The sequence below is a fragment of the Microplitis demolitor genome, chromosome 8 (genome assembly GCF_026212275.2).
Source record: "Microplitis demolitor isolate Queensland-Clemson2020A chromosome 8, iyMicDemo2.1a, whole genome shotgun sequence".
In the NCBI taxonomy this organism is placed as follows: domain Eukaryota; kingdom Metazoa; phylum Arthropoda; class Insecta; order Hymenoptera; family Braconidae; genus Microplitis; species Microplitis demolitor.
This window is the reverse complement of record NC_068552.1, coordinates 409014-425902: the sequence shown is the minus strand read 5'-3', so window position 1 is coordinate 425902 and position 16889 is coordinate 409014. Positions and strand designations below refer to the sequence as shown.

At 26.7% G+C, this 16889-nt stretch overlaps 3 protein-coding genes across 4 annotated transcripts in view; 1 reads left to right on the top strand and 2 right to left on the bottom strand.

Annotated features, from left to right (window-relative positions):
- LOC103576019 (proteoglycan Cow) overlaps positions 1 to 10169 on the top strand; it is a 28484-nt gene extending 18315 nt beyond the window's left edge. Inside the window, exons 3-10 of one of the 2 annotated variants that reach the window (XM_008556046.3) lie at positions 1955 to 2057; positions 2486 to 2617; positions 5647 to 5792; positions 6390 to 6553; positions 8438 to 8675; positions 8847 to 9006; positions 9090 to 9316; positions 9417 to 10169. In XM_008556046.3, coding sequence (XP_008554268.1) covers positions 1955 to 2057; positions 2486 to 2617; positions 5647 to 5792; positions 6390 to 6553; positions 8438 to 8675; positions 8847 to 9006; positions 9090 to 9316; positions 9417 to 9565 — 1319 coding nt within the window. In that variant the 3' untranslated portion in view covers positions 9566 to 10169. Of the gene's footprint in view, positions 1 to 1954; positions 2058 to 2485; positions 2618 to 5646; positions 5793 to 6389; positions 6554 to 8437; positions 8676 to 8846; positions 9007 to 9089; positions 9323 to 9416 lie in introns of both variants that reach the window. The other variant, XM_008556040.3, reaches the window with a different exon arrangement.
- Positions 10170 to 12873: 2704 nt separating this feature from the next.
- On the bottom strand, positions 12874 to 14808 carry LOC103576013 (alcohol dehydrogenase class-3). Its single transcript, XM_008556033.2, has 7 exons — positions 14556 to 14808; positions 14243 to 14486; positions 13949 to 14169; positions 13665 to 13881; positions 13450 to 13580; positions 13107 to 13381; positions 12874 to 13037 (listed from the first exon to the last, which is right to left on the bottom strand). The coding sequence occupies exons 1-7, from the start codon at positions 14574 to 14576 to the stop codon at positions 13013 to 13015; spliced, it is 1134 nt and encodes a 377-aa protein (XP_008554255.1). The 5' UTR covers positions 14577 to 14808; the 3' UTR covers positions 12874 to 13012.
- Positions 14809 to 15415: 607 nt separating this feature from the next.
- LOC103576004 (phosphatidylinositol-glycan biosynthesis class F protein) lies at positions 15416 to 16826 on the bottom strand. Its single transcript, XM_008556025.2, has 2 exons — positions 16651 to 16826; positions 15416 to 16580 (listed from the first exon to the last, which is right to left on the bottom strand). Exon 2 carries the CDS (start codon positions 16539 to 16541, stop codon positions 15852 to 15854), a length of 690 nt encoding a protein of 229 aa, XP_008554247.1. The 5' UTR covers positions 16542 to 16580; positions 16651 to 16826; the 3' UTR covers positions 15416 to 15851.
- Positions 16827 to 16889: the final 63 nt, after the last annotated feature.

Here is a 16889-nt window from a genome sequence, read left to right as displayed (position 1 = left end):
ATAGTTGTCGCATCGTCTTGATCTGATCTATATAGATTTGTGATCCCAGTTGAATTGTCTCAAGCTGCTCGAGCCTCTCTGTTCCTTTACCTTTCCCATTCTCTCTTATACACACTGGATTACTAGATATCAAACCCTCCTTCATGTTCATACAGTTGAAGCTCCTCACGTATGTTATTGTCATGTCATTAGCATGGCTAAATCTATCATCAGGAGATTCCGTAACCACATTCAGCTAAGAGTATACACTTGACGATCTCGAAATCAATGTTTGATCCTTGTATTATTATCATAAAATAATTTTATAAATCTTGTCATAACTATAAATTATATAGCTCTGATTTATTCATTATTTTGTTAACGTCATTTATTTTATATATTTTTTTAAATTTTATTTTAAAAAAATAAATGATATTATATAATAATGGTGCTGACGTGTCTCGGCAAATTCGAGTCCCATCGGCGCCTTGAAAATGTTAAAGGGAAAATTCTCCCCTATTTCCATGGTAACCGCCACATTCAATGTGCAGGTTTCCCCTACGCTCTCTTCAATTCTGGAGGCTATCACTTGCGCTTCTTAACCTTTATTGTATTCATATACGTCTTTTGCCTACACAAATAATAATTCTAGCCTACATGTGTCTATGTTAGTACAACAAAAATATTTTTTATCTCGTGATTTAATAAAATTTTCGTGCTAATTTAAATGTATTTTAATACCTCATTGTATGCAAGCTAAAAATTATGACAATGTAATATTCGGAAATATATATATTTTAATAAATATATCTATTTGCAACTTGAGAAATGTCAGGTAAACTTACACTAGACTTCTCTCGAGTTTATGTAATAAATAAATTCATCCTGACAAATTTTTCCATCTATCTACATTGGAGAATTCACACGTCTCGAACTTTGCGCACTCTCAACTATATGCTATATTTCACAATTCGATTTTCTGTTCTTATGGCCAATCTACAAGTTATTTTTTTTCTCTTTCAAACTCTTTTCGTTCTCTCTTATATCTAATATTATTCTTACGGAAATTCATCACTCTTTGTTCGTAAATTAAATCTTTTATCCTTTAAAACTTTCTTATAAAGATTAATTTTTTTCATAATTATATTCCTTATTATAATTAATAGAATCCTCGATTTTTTTTTATCAATAAAAACTCTCAGAAGCATTTAAAATTTTAATTAAGTTAATTCTATTAGTGGCCAAAAAACTTTAAGCTAAATCGAAAATTAAAAAAAATAAAATTTTTAAGTATTATTTCCGATTACCCTAGTGTCTTTACGGTTGTTGAAAACTTATTTTTATACTTAATTATAAATCGCACGAATCGAATCTAACATTCACTTAAAAAGTTTTTACTTATACAATCATGTTAAATAAAAACATGACAGCATTTTAGATTAAACTGTAAATTGCACTTTTTCTTATACTATTACTAAATAATACGTGTCGAGTGGTTTCGAATTGGCCGTACGAAAGAGGATAATAATACTACATTACATAACGAGTGGACTAAGTCAGCTATTATTCTTCAATTGCAATGGATTTTAGCACAAGTTAGAATCTAAAGACATTTTATTTTACGGATAATGATTTAGTCCACGTATACTTTATTCAACTGTTGTCTGATTATCCTATCAATTTAAAAGTCACAATGGTCATTTAATGATACGGTCTCAATTTTGACTTGTTATTCAAAATTTTGCCGTTCAAATATTTTGTGACTTGGGTGGAAATTTTAATGTCAGCAAATTAAGAATTTGTCTAGGTTTTTTGACAGTGAAGATTATTGAGATATTTATATGTATATATTTTATGGCGTTATTCTGTTATACAGACAAATAATTAAAAATTAACTTGAAATTTAAAAACATCGACGTTTATCGAAAACCCGAGATTTCTTAAATTCTATCTAATTAATATTTTTTATTTACAGGTGAACTGTGTCGGCCATTAAATTGCAAAAAAAAAGAATTATGTCTTTTGGAAGATACGTTTACTGCAGTCTGTGTTTCAAAAAAAGAACTTCACAAATCAGGGTAATTATGATTTTACAATTGCATTTAATTAAAATTTTATTAAAAAATAATAATTTTAGTTTCATAGAAATAAATAAATTCTACAAGTAAATAAATTGTTTTTAAAAGTAATGAATAATTATATTTTCGATGATATTAAATGTAAATCCTCAAATACTCACACAGCGTACTTATAACTACCGTTACATTCGTTAACCACAATTAACGGTTGTATTAGTCTCAAATACCGTAATGAACTGCCAAACTGTTGGCATAACCGAACTACATTGCAGAATTATCTCTATAAGCCTCAGGAGTATTTAACCGGATTAATTATACAGCTTTCTCTAATTCAAATCGTTTTATATGCCAATTTTTATTTATTTATTATTTACATACTAGAGCTCGAGTTTATTTATAGTTTTAGTTTACAATTTAATATATTTCAGTGATATTGTAATCCCTAAATCACGAGCCATGCAGCAAAGAAGAATGCGAACAGATACCTCAGTTGACAGTGAAGATGACGATGCTTTCTTTGATTCTGAAGATGATGAAGATGAAGATCAGGATGAAACTAAGTAAGTGCCATTGACAACAATAAAGTTTAAGTTTAAAAAAAAACTAATTTGAAATTTCATTCTATGCACGTTTTTTATTATTTTTTAATGAAAAATAACTAGTGAGTTGACCTAAAACTGTCCCAACCCGAGGCAATATGTGAAATACAAGTGCTACATCCAGTTATCGACCCAAGTGCATGTTTCTTTATATTCTCTTTCAAGTTTTTCACCAGTTGTTCTACGTTGTAGTTTCAGAAACAAAAGGGAGGCTTGTTTTAGTTTGACACTTTTTTTTTCGTTTCTTTTCTTTGTTTTCTTTCAAATGAGCAGAAAAATAATTGTAGAAATTTTCAACTTCTCATCAACCAAAATATACATCATGTGCAGATAGGCTCGGGTAACTTAACTGGAAGGGCAATTGAATCGAAACCAAACATGTCTGGATTTGATTCTTTTAAAGTTTTTTTAAAATTGTATTTTGTAAAAAGTAAATTTTTTTGGTTAAAAAAAAAAAAAAATGACTATATAGATGAAGCTTTCAATAATGAAAAATAAAAAATAATTGAAAGAGAATAAAAATAGCAATGAAAATAATTAACGATACATTGGTAAAAATAATCAAGTAACATCGTAAATATTACAATACACGGAAATAGTAAGTATACATAAGTAAAGAGATCGGTTTAAAGGTAGTAGAGAATGTCACGATTTTATCCCAGTTGTGGCTACAATTTTTAAAGAAACGAGACGAGTAAAAATAATGGCTAAAGGAGCGTGAGTATATAGGGTATATAGGGTATATAGTCACAGTCGACGTAAGCTTACTCGGCAATAAAAGAGGCGACTACCCTCGTACATTATAAAAGCAAAAGAACTATACTACTATACTACAGCAGGTATACTAGCATATATGACTAGACGAGAGAAGAAACTTGTTCTTTTACTTCTTTATCTCATCTTACTTAACTTTTTTATGAATCCTTTGCTTAGTCTCATTGTTCTCTCTCTATAGTTGCACAGACTCAAGGAAGCTGTTTACCAAAAATTTAAAAACCCATTTATGTATTATTTATGATACTTAACTTTTTTTTCTTTGTAATTAGTTACATAGATATTAAAAACTTAACAAATTTTTATTCGACGAATACACAGTCTTCAGCTGTAAAGGAAACCCTAACTGCCCGTTGACATCAAATAGTTTTACAATGACATACACTACATATTTAGCAATTTTAAATTACATTTGAATTAAATTTATAGTTCTGACAAAATATATCTAACAAGCTTAAATTAGGACCATATCGTTAAACGACTTGTGACTTGGGTTTACAGGTTTTATAAATCAAGATCATCAGACATGCGGTGAATAAAGTGTAATGTGTAATACGTGGACTAAATTATTATTTGAAAAAATTGCGATTGACGAATAACGGTTGACGTTCAATACGAATACATAATAAAAATTTGAAAATATGATTATAAATCTAACTTGTGTTAGATAAAATTTAAACTACATAAATAAATATAATATGTGATTTGATAATTTAGTGAATTTTAAAACGGTATAACGTCAGAACCTGAGATAATGCTTAGAGATACAGACGTTTATTGCCTATACAAACTCAATGTGATGTATATTCTACGTTAAATTTTAATCCTACAACTCTGACCCGCATCGAGCGCTTAATATATTGTTCTACATTAATAATGTAGATGCATATTCCTTATTTTTTCCAACATTTGTCTCTGTTAACATAAATTTTCCAGCTATACAAAACTTTTTATTTTATTTCCTTTATAAAATTATTAAATTTTAACAGGAATTAATTTATTAGAATACATTAAGTCATTATACTATTTGAATTTTATTCGGAAAATGCTTCAAACAATTCGATTAAAAACATAAAGAGATGAAGAGCGATTTTATTTAAAACTCTTTGAGGAAAAACGTAAAAATAAACCATGTTGAAACAAAAATTAAACAAAATTAATTAAATTCTTTCGAGAATTCAGTTCGTATACACAAGTTGTTCAGTATCATCACAGATGAATTTTACTTAATGCCCTTGTAATTATATACTTGCTCTCTCTAATCGGAAAATAAAACCGGACATTTCAAATTTTCTTTGTAGAAATAAAATATTATTAATTTTTATTGTAATTTGTGAATTAAACGATATTAATTTTATTCGGTTGAATAAGTAGTTTAATTGTAATTTATAAGGTATCTATTTTTAAGTATATCAAAGCTATGTGCCTTATAATCCTATACTGTAGTAAAAATAACCCTTCAAACAAAGTTTTTAAAAATTTTTAATATTCTTTTTGTTTATAGTGAAAGTTAGCATTTTTTGTTCATATTTTGTAGTAACTCAACTTTAATAATGATTATGATTACTATTAAAACCTGTTGAAAATAAAAATTTCTATATCATGTTCTTTACAGCTAAAATTTTTATCTTAAAATATAAAAAAGTTTTTTATACTTTAAAAATATATATATTTTTCTATTTGCGGAAAACTAAAGTTATTTTTACAGAAATAAAAACGTAATTGAAAAATATAAAGTTTTTATACAATGCCGTAGGGAATCATATATATATATATACATTTCACATTCATAGAATCCTATCGGTTCAAGTGAATCAAAGTGTTTCAGACATTGAAATCGTATATGTATCTAGATGTATACAGTCGAATATATGAAAGCATAAATTTTATACTATGAAAAGAAAAAAGAAAAAACTAATGAAAACATCTGTATGAATAATGATATTGTTGAAATCAGAAAAACGAAACGATACAAAAAAATGGATATTTGTAGTTGGTTAGATACCAGAAGAACTAGAGGCTTACAGCGAAATTCTTTAAAAATAGTATATTACACACCTATGGCAGTAAATTAAGAAATGTCTCAGATCACATGTAGTAAAAAAAAGGCGAGAAAAAGCTTTTTATAATATATTGTATAGCCAACTATTAAATAAATTACTATAAATAGTAATCATTAGATGAGCAAATGATTAAAAGATTAAACTAATTTTCAGGTGTCAAGAATGCCCAGTAGTTAAACCAAACTTCCTCTGTGGAATTGACAATCGCACATACAGTTCACCGTGCCGTCTCGAGTACCACAATTGCATTCATCATACCTCAGTTCACATCGCGTGTAAAGGATTCTGTCCGTGTAAAGGTAACTGCGTCAAAGCGTGAGTGCGCTTATAATAGATATTTCATTACTGTTTTATTATAGTTTCTTAATACATTGTGGAATTAATTTTTTATCTGATTTAAAACAGTTTCATTGAAATAATAATTTTAATATTAACATACAGAAACATATTATAAATAATCCATTTATAAATTAATTAAATAAACATAACTTATAACGGAACCGTAATTTTAAAGATTATTTAAAAATTAATATATGTGCATAAGTTATACAGCACATTGCCGGAAAAATAATCAATGGGAAATTTATAAACGAGGAGGTTTTTTTATTATTAAAAACCATTTAAATTTTCCGAGTATCCACGCATGAACATTCGTACTACCACCCTCTGACACAGCTATTTCTACTGGGAGTTATCACACTAATTGAATTTGTTCCAATGAAACAAATGTTTACGCAAAATTGTTCCACTACCGATCGGATCCATATTAAATTTTTTTTTTTTTACCTTAAATATTGCAGTATTAAAAATATGTTTTGTAAATGCGTGTTGACATAAAAACAATAAAAAAAAAAAAAAAAATCTACTAATTTTAAAAATTTTTTTCATTATTGTAGGAGGATCAGATCTCAAAGTACATACAAAAAAAATACCTCAAGCAAAACTTGAAAAAACATTTTTGGGGAAAGCTGGTCGAAATCGTGACATAACACTTACTCCACGTGATTTTAATTACGATAATCACCATTATCAGTATCTCAAATACAGCAAACGTCCAAAGGTAAATAAAAAATATTATTGAAATTTATTCTGACCACACCCTAGCAAATTCAAATAGACATTATACTACTACTACTACTACTGAATTTATACGCAAAGATTAAGTATGACTAAAATAATGTTTCCATCCATTTTAACTCTCACTGATACATTTGACATAATCCATCCCGATTAATTTGTCAGAAAATAATATTCTTTTATACGCTCTAGTAATTTCCAATTCGAATTAAAACAAATGGCCATTTCTGTTCATTTTAACGTTTAGTACACATTTAGATTCACTCGAGTAAATTATAATACAGATCAGGTCTTACTATAAATTAATCTAAAGTATTCTATAAAAAAAAAAAAAAAAAAAAACTTTAGTATTATTTTATATTTTATAATTTTTATGTCATTATAATCGAGAAATTTTGAAAAATATCGATTTTTTTTCAAATTTTATTATTACAATTTTTATTAAAAATGAAACATTTATTGGATCCATTTCGACTCAATCCATTTTTAGTTCAATAACAGTATTTTTCTCTATCCGTTTCAATTTAAAATAAAATGAATATTATAAGAAACTATATTGAAAAAAATTCCAATTCTTTTTCAGTTGTCGAAACTATTTCCATATGTATGAGATATAAGCGTATAGACATTATTTACATACGAGTTTTTGCTCAATAATATACACTTTTTAATTAACAAGTCAAGTACCATTATAGAGTTAAGCACCAAAACTATTGGATCGGTCAGTTTAAGAAATGAAAAATATATATATATATATATATATATATATATATATATATATATATATTTTTTTTTTTTTTAAATGGATTGTAATATTATTATATAGATTATTTTTTTTTTTTTTAATAACCTGAGAAATAACTTGAGAGTATAAAAAACTTTGTCAAACGTTGTAGTATGTTATTTGAAACTTTCATAACTCAACTTGAATATTGAATTTTGCTGAGGTAAACCTTATAAATGATTTAATATTTTCAATATTTCAATGTCCAGCATATTTAAATATTTAAGCTAGTGTAAATTTTTTAATGTTGCCCACACGATGAATTATTTACATTTCGATTTTTCTTATGAAAATAATTTTAATAAATTAAGATAATTTTCGTAAGCTTTTATATTTTAACTATACAATAATATTTAAATGAATTTTTTATGTTAAAAAAATCTATATCTATATGAACTCTCTGACAATCAAGTATTAAATGAATGAATTCTTTTATTCTTCTCTCAACAACTGTGAATATTCACCCATATAATTACGCGAGATGTTTCATATCTAAAGAAATTTTAAGTGCAAAGTTAGATCTGTTTGATATCAACCGTGAAAGTTTTTTTAAGCTTTATTTTATTTTAACAAAAAATATTAAATTATTAATCCTATAATTATTATTCGAATGAAAGGAATATAAGTCAACTATTAATTGTTAGAAGATAATATATATATAATAATAGTTTTAGTTTGAATTTATCGGTTTAGACTTCATGAGGTTCAAAGGACAAGTTTCAACAAGGAAATGAAAGAGAAGGAGCAGGTGAAACCCTTCTTGACTTTAAAAGAAAAATGAGTGTTGAAATAATTGACAATAAAATTTTACTGAATATACCTGAAACATTACAAGTATTAAGTAAACTATTTTTTTATATAGTTTCGTAATAACAAAAAGTAAAATATAACACTTGTACTTAAGACGTAAATGTACTCAAGTTTATTTTATAACGTCGGCACAAAAAATCTATAGTGTCCAGAAATTATCCGTCTAAAGTGATAGTCACTAAATTTTCTTTAGACACTAATCTTATAAAATATATACTGTTAAAAGTTAAATTATAAAAATATGTATTAATATTTGAGTATTAAAATTGCCAGGGATTGGGAATCAACAGCAAATACGAAGAAGACATAAAGCATTCAATGAGTAATGAAATAGGTAAAAATTTAGCAACCTTGAAGCCTACTTTCGATTCCCCTGAAGCCAAGTTCAATCGATTACGAAACACTGATTGTCCACCCTCCTCCCGACCAGCTATGGCTAATCGATTGTTAGACTGGTTCTCAGTAGTAATGGCTGATGCTAAATATCGTCGTCAATATGTTAAGTCTAAGGGTAAGATATTATTATTCTTATTCTTACTATCTTCTCTAACTCTCGAACTAATTGTTTTCAACAAAAACATCGACCAAACCATAAATCATCCTTACCGTTAATTAGATTTAAGTAATTAAACGAGTACATGAAAGGTTTCATCTTACTGTAATGGTTTTAATTTAAAAATAGGTCATTTCCCCATTGGATGCCAACCAGAAGTCAGGTGGATGTTTGGACATTTGGATAATGATGAAGATCGTCGAATCTCTCTTGCAGAGCTGTATAGCCTTGAACATGATCAAAATGAGCCATGTCTTAAACCGTTTCTCGATGCATGTGATACAGATGGGTCAGTAATTTTTGAATTAGAGCTTATAAATTATCAATAAATTATTTAATTTTTAAAACAATAATTAATATTATTTTTTTCAGAGATATTTTTGTAAGTGGTCCAGAATGGTGTGGGTGCTTTTCGAAAGCAGAAAGACCTTGTGCTGCAGTTCGCAGGCGATCTTCTCCTGAAGTCGCACCAGCTTGTGATTCACGAGGATATTATCGCAGTATTCAATGTCATCGTGGATTAGGTTTATGTTGGTGTGTTGATCCTCATGGTATTGAATTTGCTGGTACTCGTACTCGTGGTTCTAAACCAGATTGCGGTAAGTGTACGTATTACTTTGATTATTAATATTTTTATTTTTTTTTTTTTTCTGTTGAATATAATTAATATTGTTACTTAATTGAATATTAATTATACAGATACAATTATCAGCAAGATAAGTAATGAGGCTTTGAAGACTAACAGCGTGAATCTTGAAAATGAAATTAGTGACGACGATGATGAAGATGATGGTATAGATTCTGGAAATGATCTCGAAGGTTCAGCAGATCAGCCACTTGATTTTTAAGTTTTCTATTTTTTTTTTTTTTCTTTTTTTTCTCAAAATCTATCATTGAGCACCTTGAAAATATATTTTCTTTTCTTTCGTTTTCTTCAAGAACTGACAAGGAAAATAAACATAATGATAAATTTCTCGATAATATAAAATATCAATCTTATCAATAGAAACAAGCCTATTAAAAAAAGAACACGTCGAATTCAATTCCCATTAAACTTAATAATAAATCCACTCTGCCGTCCTTCGCTAATGTATAATTACAATAGCGGTCGGTTTTAATATTAAAAATGAGGTTCTTGTATGTTTAGCATTAAACATAAACTTGTACACTAAATATTATTCGCAAGACCTTCACGTATAAACATTCATACTTATTTAATGATGTAATGAAGAAAAAAAAATTAATTTATAGTTGATCACTTAAAAAGTGTCAATAATACATTGTACAAGTAAAATAATCTATTAAGTGATTTTCTTAATATAATTTATAATCAAGATATCAAAATCCAATACTTAATCTACATCCTTAAAATAATAATTATTATTATTATTATCTTAACACTGCGACCATCTTAGCTATTAAAATTTAAAAATATCAAAATCGCTTAATCAATGTCGTATAAATGCTCACATTCATCAATCATTTTTTAAATTTTATCTTTGAAGATAAAGTTAAAGGTCTTTTTATTTATAAATTTACAGTAGCTATACCGTAAATAATAATAATATTATAAGTAGAACTTGTAAAAATCACTTCTTAATATTTTCGATTATTAAATCTGTAATATCAATTGATTTTTTATAAAAATTTCCAATTGCAATACTTTTATATAATTATAAATTATTTTTGTCATTAAATTTATAATTAAATTATTGATCTTGAGACATAAAATTAATTTTGCCAAAAATATTAAGAAGGGATGTTGACATTTTATTTATTCCTGTGTAAGAATATTCATTTTTACTTATAACTTGTACTCAATGCAAGTATTGTGTTAATATTTTAGATGAATATAGAATAAGAATAATATATATATATATATATATATATATATATATATATAGTAGAAAAAAAAATAAAAATTGGTGTGAACAATGTGAATAGAAAATAATTTTAGAAGCAATGAGTATATAAAATTACAGCTAATGTCATCGCGTTAAGCTCTTCCGTCCCCATATAAATTTTAATTAATTATTTTTAATGTTATTTTTTGTAGTACCATTAATAATGCATGCAAGTAATTTAGACAATCGAATATTTTATTTAAATAAGGAAGCTTAATAATTAGTTTATTTATTTATTTGTCAATTAACTTTAATGTTGATTCCTTCCATAATTTGTCTCTTAATTAATTTAATTTATATTAATGAAGCTCATTATTTTATATAATAAATCAGTATTTGTAAAACCTGAATCAAATATAATTGTTAAGTCCCAATTAAGCATCTTGCCATAATATTCTGCAATAATTAATTATTTAGTTCAATGACTAATAACGTAATTAATTCGATTGCAAAATATATAGTATTCATATGAAATATAACATACTGCGCATTGTATATAACTATATACAATAACAAATAGGTAACTTGACAAATTATATTGTACGTCATATTTCTATTATTATTATTACGATTATTAGTGGATAATGATAAAAAAAATGTGCTGGATGAAAAAAAATAAAATAAAATAAAATTTTTACTTAATTTTTGAAGCTACCGTAGACACCATACATAATTGATATATTACAAATATGGCTGTAAGAATCCATTATTTAATAAAGATTGTTGTAGAAATTTCTTTTTTTAAATATAAAAAACTATATCTATAAATACCTGATCATTTATTTCCCGAATTAATTTTATTAAATATCTCTAGTCAAAATTTAAAAATAATTCAAATCTTTGACTTATTGGTATATTATTATTAATTAATTGTTTTATGTGAACAATAAATATGTGTGATGTATTGAAAAATAGAAACCGCCAAAAAAATTTTAAAAATAATTTTCTGGTACCGGAATTCTAAACTCGCTATAAGGCAACGCTTGCTGGAGCTAGAGTATTTCTGACTACAGCCAGACTAAAAAATATACTCTAAATTTTTTATTTTATTAATTATTCTCATTATTTGTGCGGTAAATTTAAATATTTTAAAAATAAATTATTAGAAACTGGAGAAAAGTTTGTCAAAACAAAATGGCGGCAGAATATCATAGAAAATGTTGTAAAATATTAAAAAAAAAAAAAACTTAAGTGTTTAAACAAACCTTGGTGGGGAAATAATATGCAGAAGGGTGTCCTAATACACTTGGAGATTTAAATTAAATTGCTCCAATTGTATTGCAGCTAAAAAAACTTCACTTGACTGCTATTTCCCACCAGACGATGCCAGATGATTTTTTGCTCAGGAACTGGGAAGTTGTTAGCATCATCCATCAGCAACATTTTACACTACCACTGAACGCTTAACACTTTTCACTAGCACTGAACACTTTATGCACCAAAGATACTTTGCACAATTTAAATTAATAAAAGATAAATTTTACAATCGCTGCACAATTTAACACGACTTAACTGCAATACTGTGTTTCAATTCAAACGTAAAAGAAGGATCTAGACTACTGATGCCATTATCGATTATACTGACTGCCGCTATCGAACCGTCAGTTGATACAGAATAATCGATTTTGCGATTCATCAACCGCCCCTAGTTTACCAAACATTTGAACGTCGACTACAACGACACATAGTAGCGGCAACTTGGCGCGAAATTTCAAAATTGAAATTTAATCATTTTATTAAAATTTGTGTTGATAATTATATTAATTAGGATGCATTGAGAAATGTTCTAGCTCTAGTTCTCGCTACATGGCAACGTTTGGCTAGATCTATGAGACAGGTTGCAGACACGGGATTACGGCCCATTTATACATATGTATAAATATATTTAAAGTACATATGTATATATATATTTAAAATAATTCATTAATTATATATTTTTTGTTGTTTTATTTCTATTGGTGTGTTCGGACCCGCCACCCCAGGGTACTTTGACGCTTTCCTCGCACACGAAATTAACATTAATTAATGATCGATTTGAAATACTAAGATTTGTTTGACTTAAATTTCACTTTAATCAATAAATTTTTTTTTTTTAATTGGCAATTCACTTTTTTTCTACTAATTAAATTTAATTATGAATTAAAATTTTCCCGGGTATACTGCGAACGCCCCAGTGCACTAAGCGAAGAATCCGAACAGACCATATATTTGTTGAAAGATAAATTTAAAAAAAAAAAATTAAATATAAGTAATGTTTGTATGGACATATGATTTTTATTGCGTTTTAAAATTTTTGTATGATAAAAAATACAGAGGTTTTTATAAAAATATTTTTATATAGATAATTAAATTGTGCGTATAGTTCCACAAATTTTGTATTATATTCGATGTTCAGAACTTCAAAACAGCTCTCAAACTATTAAAGAAACAAAAAAACAATTTTTATTATCTGAAAATTTTTATATAATAATTTATTGTGACTTACCATTTTCCCGAATGAAGCAATTGGAAACCTTCGTTAATTTTATCAAACGGCATTTCGTGAGTAATAAATTCATCGAGTATAAGTTTTTTGTTCATATATTCATCAACAAGCTTTGGCACACTATCTTTAGACTTCCATCCTCCAAATGCTGTACCTTTCCACACCCGTCCTGTTACTAATTGAAATGGCCGAGTACTTATTTCTTGTCCAGAAGCTGCCACACCAACAATAACTGAAGTTCCCCAGCCTTTGTGACAAGATTCCAATGCTTGGCGCTAAAAATAAACAATTAAATTAATCCTCCTTTATTTTATTAAGTATACTATTATTTCAAAATTATTACCATTGTCTTAACGTTTCCAACACATTCAAAAGTATAATCCAATCCTCCATCAGTTAATTCAACGAGTACTTCTTGTAAAGGACGATCATATTTATTAGGATTCAAGAATTCTGTACATCCAAATATTTTTCCTGCACACATATTGAAAAACTTATTATTTTTTGTAACTTTTTTTTTTTTTTTGTTAATTAAAAAAAAAAATATAAATATGAAACCTTTTTCAAATTTGGACTCATCAATATCAATGCCAATGATGCGAGAAGCACCAGCAACCTTGCATCCAAAAGCAGTAGCTAAACCTACTGCGCCAAGACCCCAAATGGCACAAGTACTTCCTGGTTCAACTTTAGCAGTATTTAAAGCGGCTCCATAACCAGTAGGAACTCCACAGCCAAGCAAACAAACTTTCTCTAATGGCGCTGCAGAATCGACCTGAAAATTATTATATAAAATAGTTATATTTATAAATAACAGTTTTCAATCTTAATTTATAAATTACCTTTGCCAAGGAGATATCGGCAACGACAGTGTACTCAGAGAATGTTGAACAGCCCATAAAATGAGCTAAAGTTTTACCTTTGCAAGTAAATCTTGAAGTACCATCAGGCATTAATCCTTTACCCTGCGTCACACGTATTACGCTGCATAAATTTGTCTTTGGAGACTTACAAAATTTGCAGTCTCTGCATTGAGGAATGTACAATGGTACAACATGATCACCTTTAAACAAAATATTTTATTTATAAATAATTTAATTAATGAAATATTTATAAAAATAAATAATATATTTAACCTGTTTTAAATTCAGTAACACCTTCACCAACACTCTCGACTATACCACTTCCTTCATGGCCAAGTACACTGGGAAAAATTCCTTCTGGATCTGCACCAGATAATGTATACGCATCAGTATGGCATAATGCAACTGCTATTACTTTAATACGAACTTCATGAGCTTTTGGTGGAGCAACCTCGATCTCTTCAATTGATAATGCTTCTTTTTCTTTCCATGCAACCGCAGCACGGCACTTGATAACCTATTAACATGTTAACATGTTAAATTTTAAATTATAATGATAAATAAAGTAAAATATATATTTACATACTTTTCCAGCGGTGTCTACCATAGTGTTGTTGTTTCTCTAGATATTATTATTAAATATTTAAGAATTGATTTTGGTTAATAAATTTATTATAACTCAATACAAATCGAGAAATTAGATCTGAGGTATAATATAAAATTCCAATTATTCAACAACAAGAGTTCTTGAATTAAATAGAGTGGTAGATGTTGATAATCTTTGACTGATTAAAATTTCAGCCGGATCGTGATATATATACATAAATATATACATATATAAATATATCATATAGGATAATCAGATATTACGTAATTGTAGATGGGTGTGAATGTAGCGGCTATAAGACAATTTATAAATTTTAATTAAATAAATTAATCAATTAAAATTAAAAAAATATGCACGTTTTCGTTTTATTAATTTATAATATTCTATATATATATTTTATTTATTTATTCTAAAATTTAAAAAAATTGCCGATTCTCAGCTATATTCACACTCATCACTGTAACATTGTTTCATAACAATAATTGTTTCTTTCAATATAACGATTATAATCAATTTTAAAAAAAAAGACATATTTTATTTTAAAATTAATAATTAAATTATTATAAATTCTTTTTTTTTTTTTTTAATAGACCAATATAATTTTATTGTCAATTTAAAAATTAAAAATTATTTTATTCTGAAAAGTTATTAACGAATGAGATTATTTTTTCTTGCTTAGATTTTTATGCTTAGATCGCAAATAACAGAACATGCACTAATCATATTAACTTTACAATCTTTATTTTTTAATTTACGAAACTTAATTCAAGTTATTTTTATCATTTTTACATTTATATCAGATATTTATACAGTAAATGTTATTAAATATAAAAAATATTACAATATTAATTTTACAGAATAATCAGTATTGGTGGATATAATTACAATTAAATAGATAGTAGATAAACTTAAAAGATAAATGGCATAACTTTTTTTAAATTTTCTACCCAAATAATCGAATGTTTAAAGTTTTATTTTCCTTATTGAATTAATTATAGATAAATATTATAAATAATATCTTACTAAGTCTCCAACTCTTTTTTTTCTGTACAAATGATCAGTTGTATAATTTTTCAAAAGTTGTATAAAAAAAATTAAATGATTCTAAATGTCGCATATACGTCAGACAATTTTCTAGTTTTCTTCGACAAATTACAAATGATAATAAATCAACGATCACAAATGAAATTTATCAAAAATTATAAAAATTGTCTGATGTTGATTGCTTTCATCATCATAAAGCTTGTAACAGGTAAAAATTATAAGATTTCTAAATTATCTATCAAATTTTTTGGATCTGAAAAATTTATAAACTGGCAGTAATTTAATAAAACATATAAAATTAGCGACAATGTATCCAATAAGTGCACCAATAGCACATGGTATTGGCCATTCTTGCCATGGTCTATCCCAATCTAAGGGAATCACAATAGCTCCTAACCAGGTACCTAACACTGTAGATTTAATATTACGATCCATTGCTTCTGCTATGATATTATTGCTAGGTAATGGAAATAAAGTTAAAAGTGTCAACGTATCATCAATACCTAATTGTATACTTGCTGGAATAAAAGTTAATTCTGATAAAATAACAGCAAGCATTGTTGTTTCTTCTTGATGTGTTATCAATGGTGCTCCAAATAATACAATTCCAATATAATATACAATAAATAACATAAAAATAATTATTATAAATTTAATAATATCTTTGAAGACTTTCGGCCATATTTTTTTATATTTTGAATTTGATACTTTTGAATCAATTCTATCAAAACTGTAACGGCTAATATAAAATTTTGAAAGTGTATATTTAATTAATTCACTAGACAATATAATAAATGTTGGAATATATTTGTAAGTATCAACATTATATAAAGTGTCATTGTACTTTAGTATAATTAAAATAGATGAAAAATAAATGCTTGTAAACAAACAGTTATATAGCAACAATCTTCGGGTTAACATCCTGATTATTTGTTTTTAATAATTATTTTATTGGTAGATCTAGAAAATAATAAAAATATTATAATAATAACTTTTATCTTTCAGTTTTTTTATTTATATTAGTACTCACCAATTGAGTTTATAAATTTTTACTTTAACATCATATACATTTAGCTATCAACTAAAAAATACTTTTATTTACTAATTTTTGTCAATATGCCGGGTAGGCCAGGTTACAGCTGACTTAATGACTGATTCGTGGTCGGGTCAGTTGGGTGAATGAATTACAAAAACCGAAGATACCCGAATTCCCGCTTATTTGATAAATTTAACTATACGTTGACTTGGATCAGCTGATAAATTTTATTT

What these genes read in the sequence shown, in the direction of transcription:
- LOC103576013 (XM_008556033.2), bottom strand. Translation starts at nt 14,576, where the DNA reads ATGGTAGACACCGCTGGAAAA. An exon ending in TGGTAGACACCGCTGGAAAA is followed by an intron (nt 14,487 to 14,555) that starts GTATGTAAATAT and finishes ACATGTTAATAG; the next exon opens with GTTATCAAGTGCCGTGCTGC. An exon ending in TTGGAAACGTTAAGACAATG is followed by an intron (nt 13,382 to 13,449) that starts GTAATAATTTTG and finishes GTTTATTTTTAG; the next exon opens with CGCCAAGCATTGGAATCTTG.
- LOC103576004 (XM_008556025.2), bottom strand. Translation starts at nt 16,541, where the DNA reads ATGTTAACCCGAAGATTGTTGCTATATAACTGTTTGTTTACAAGCATT.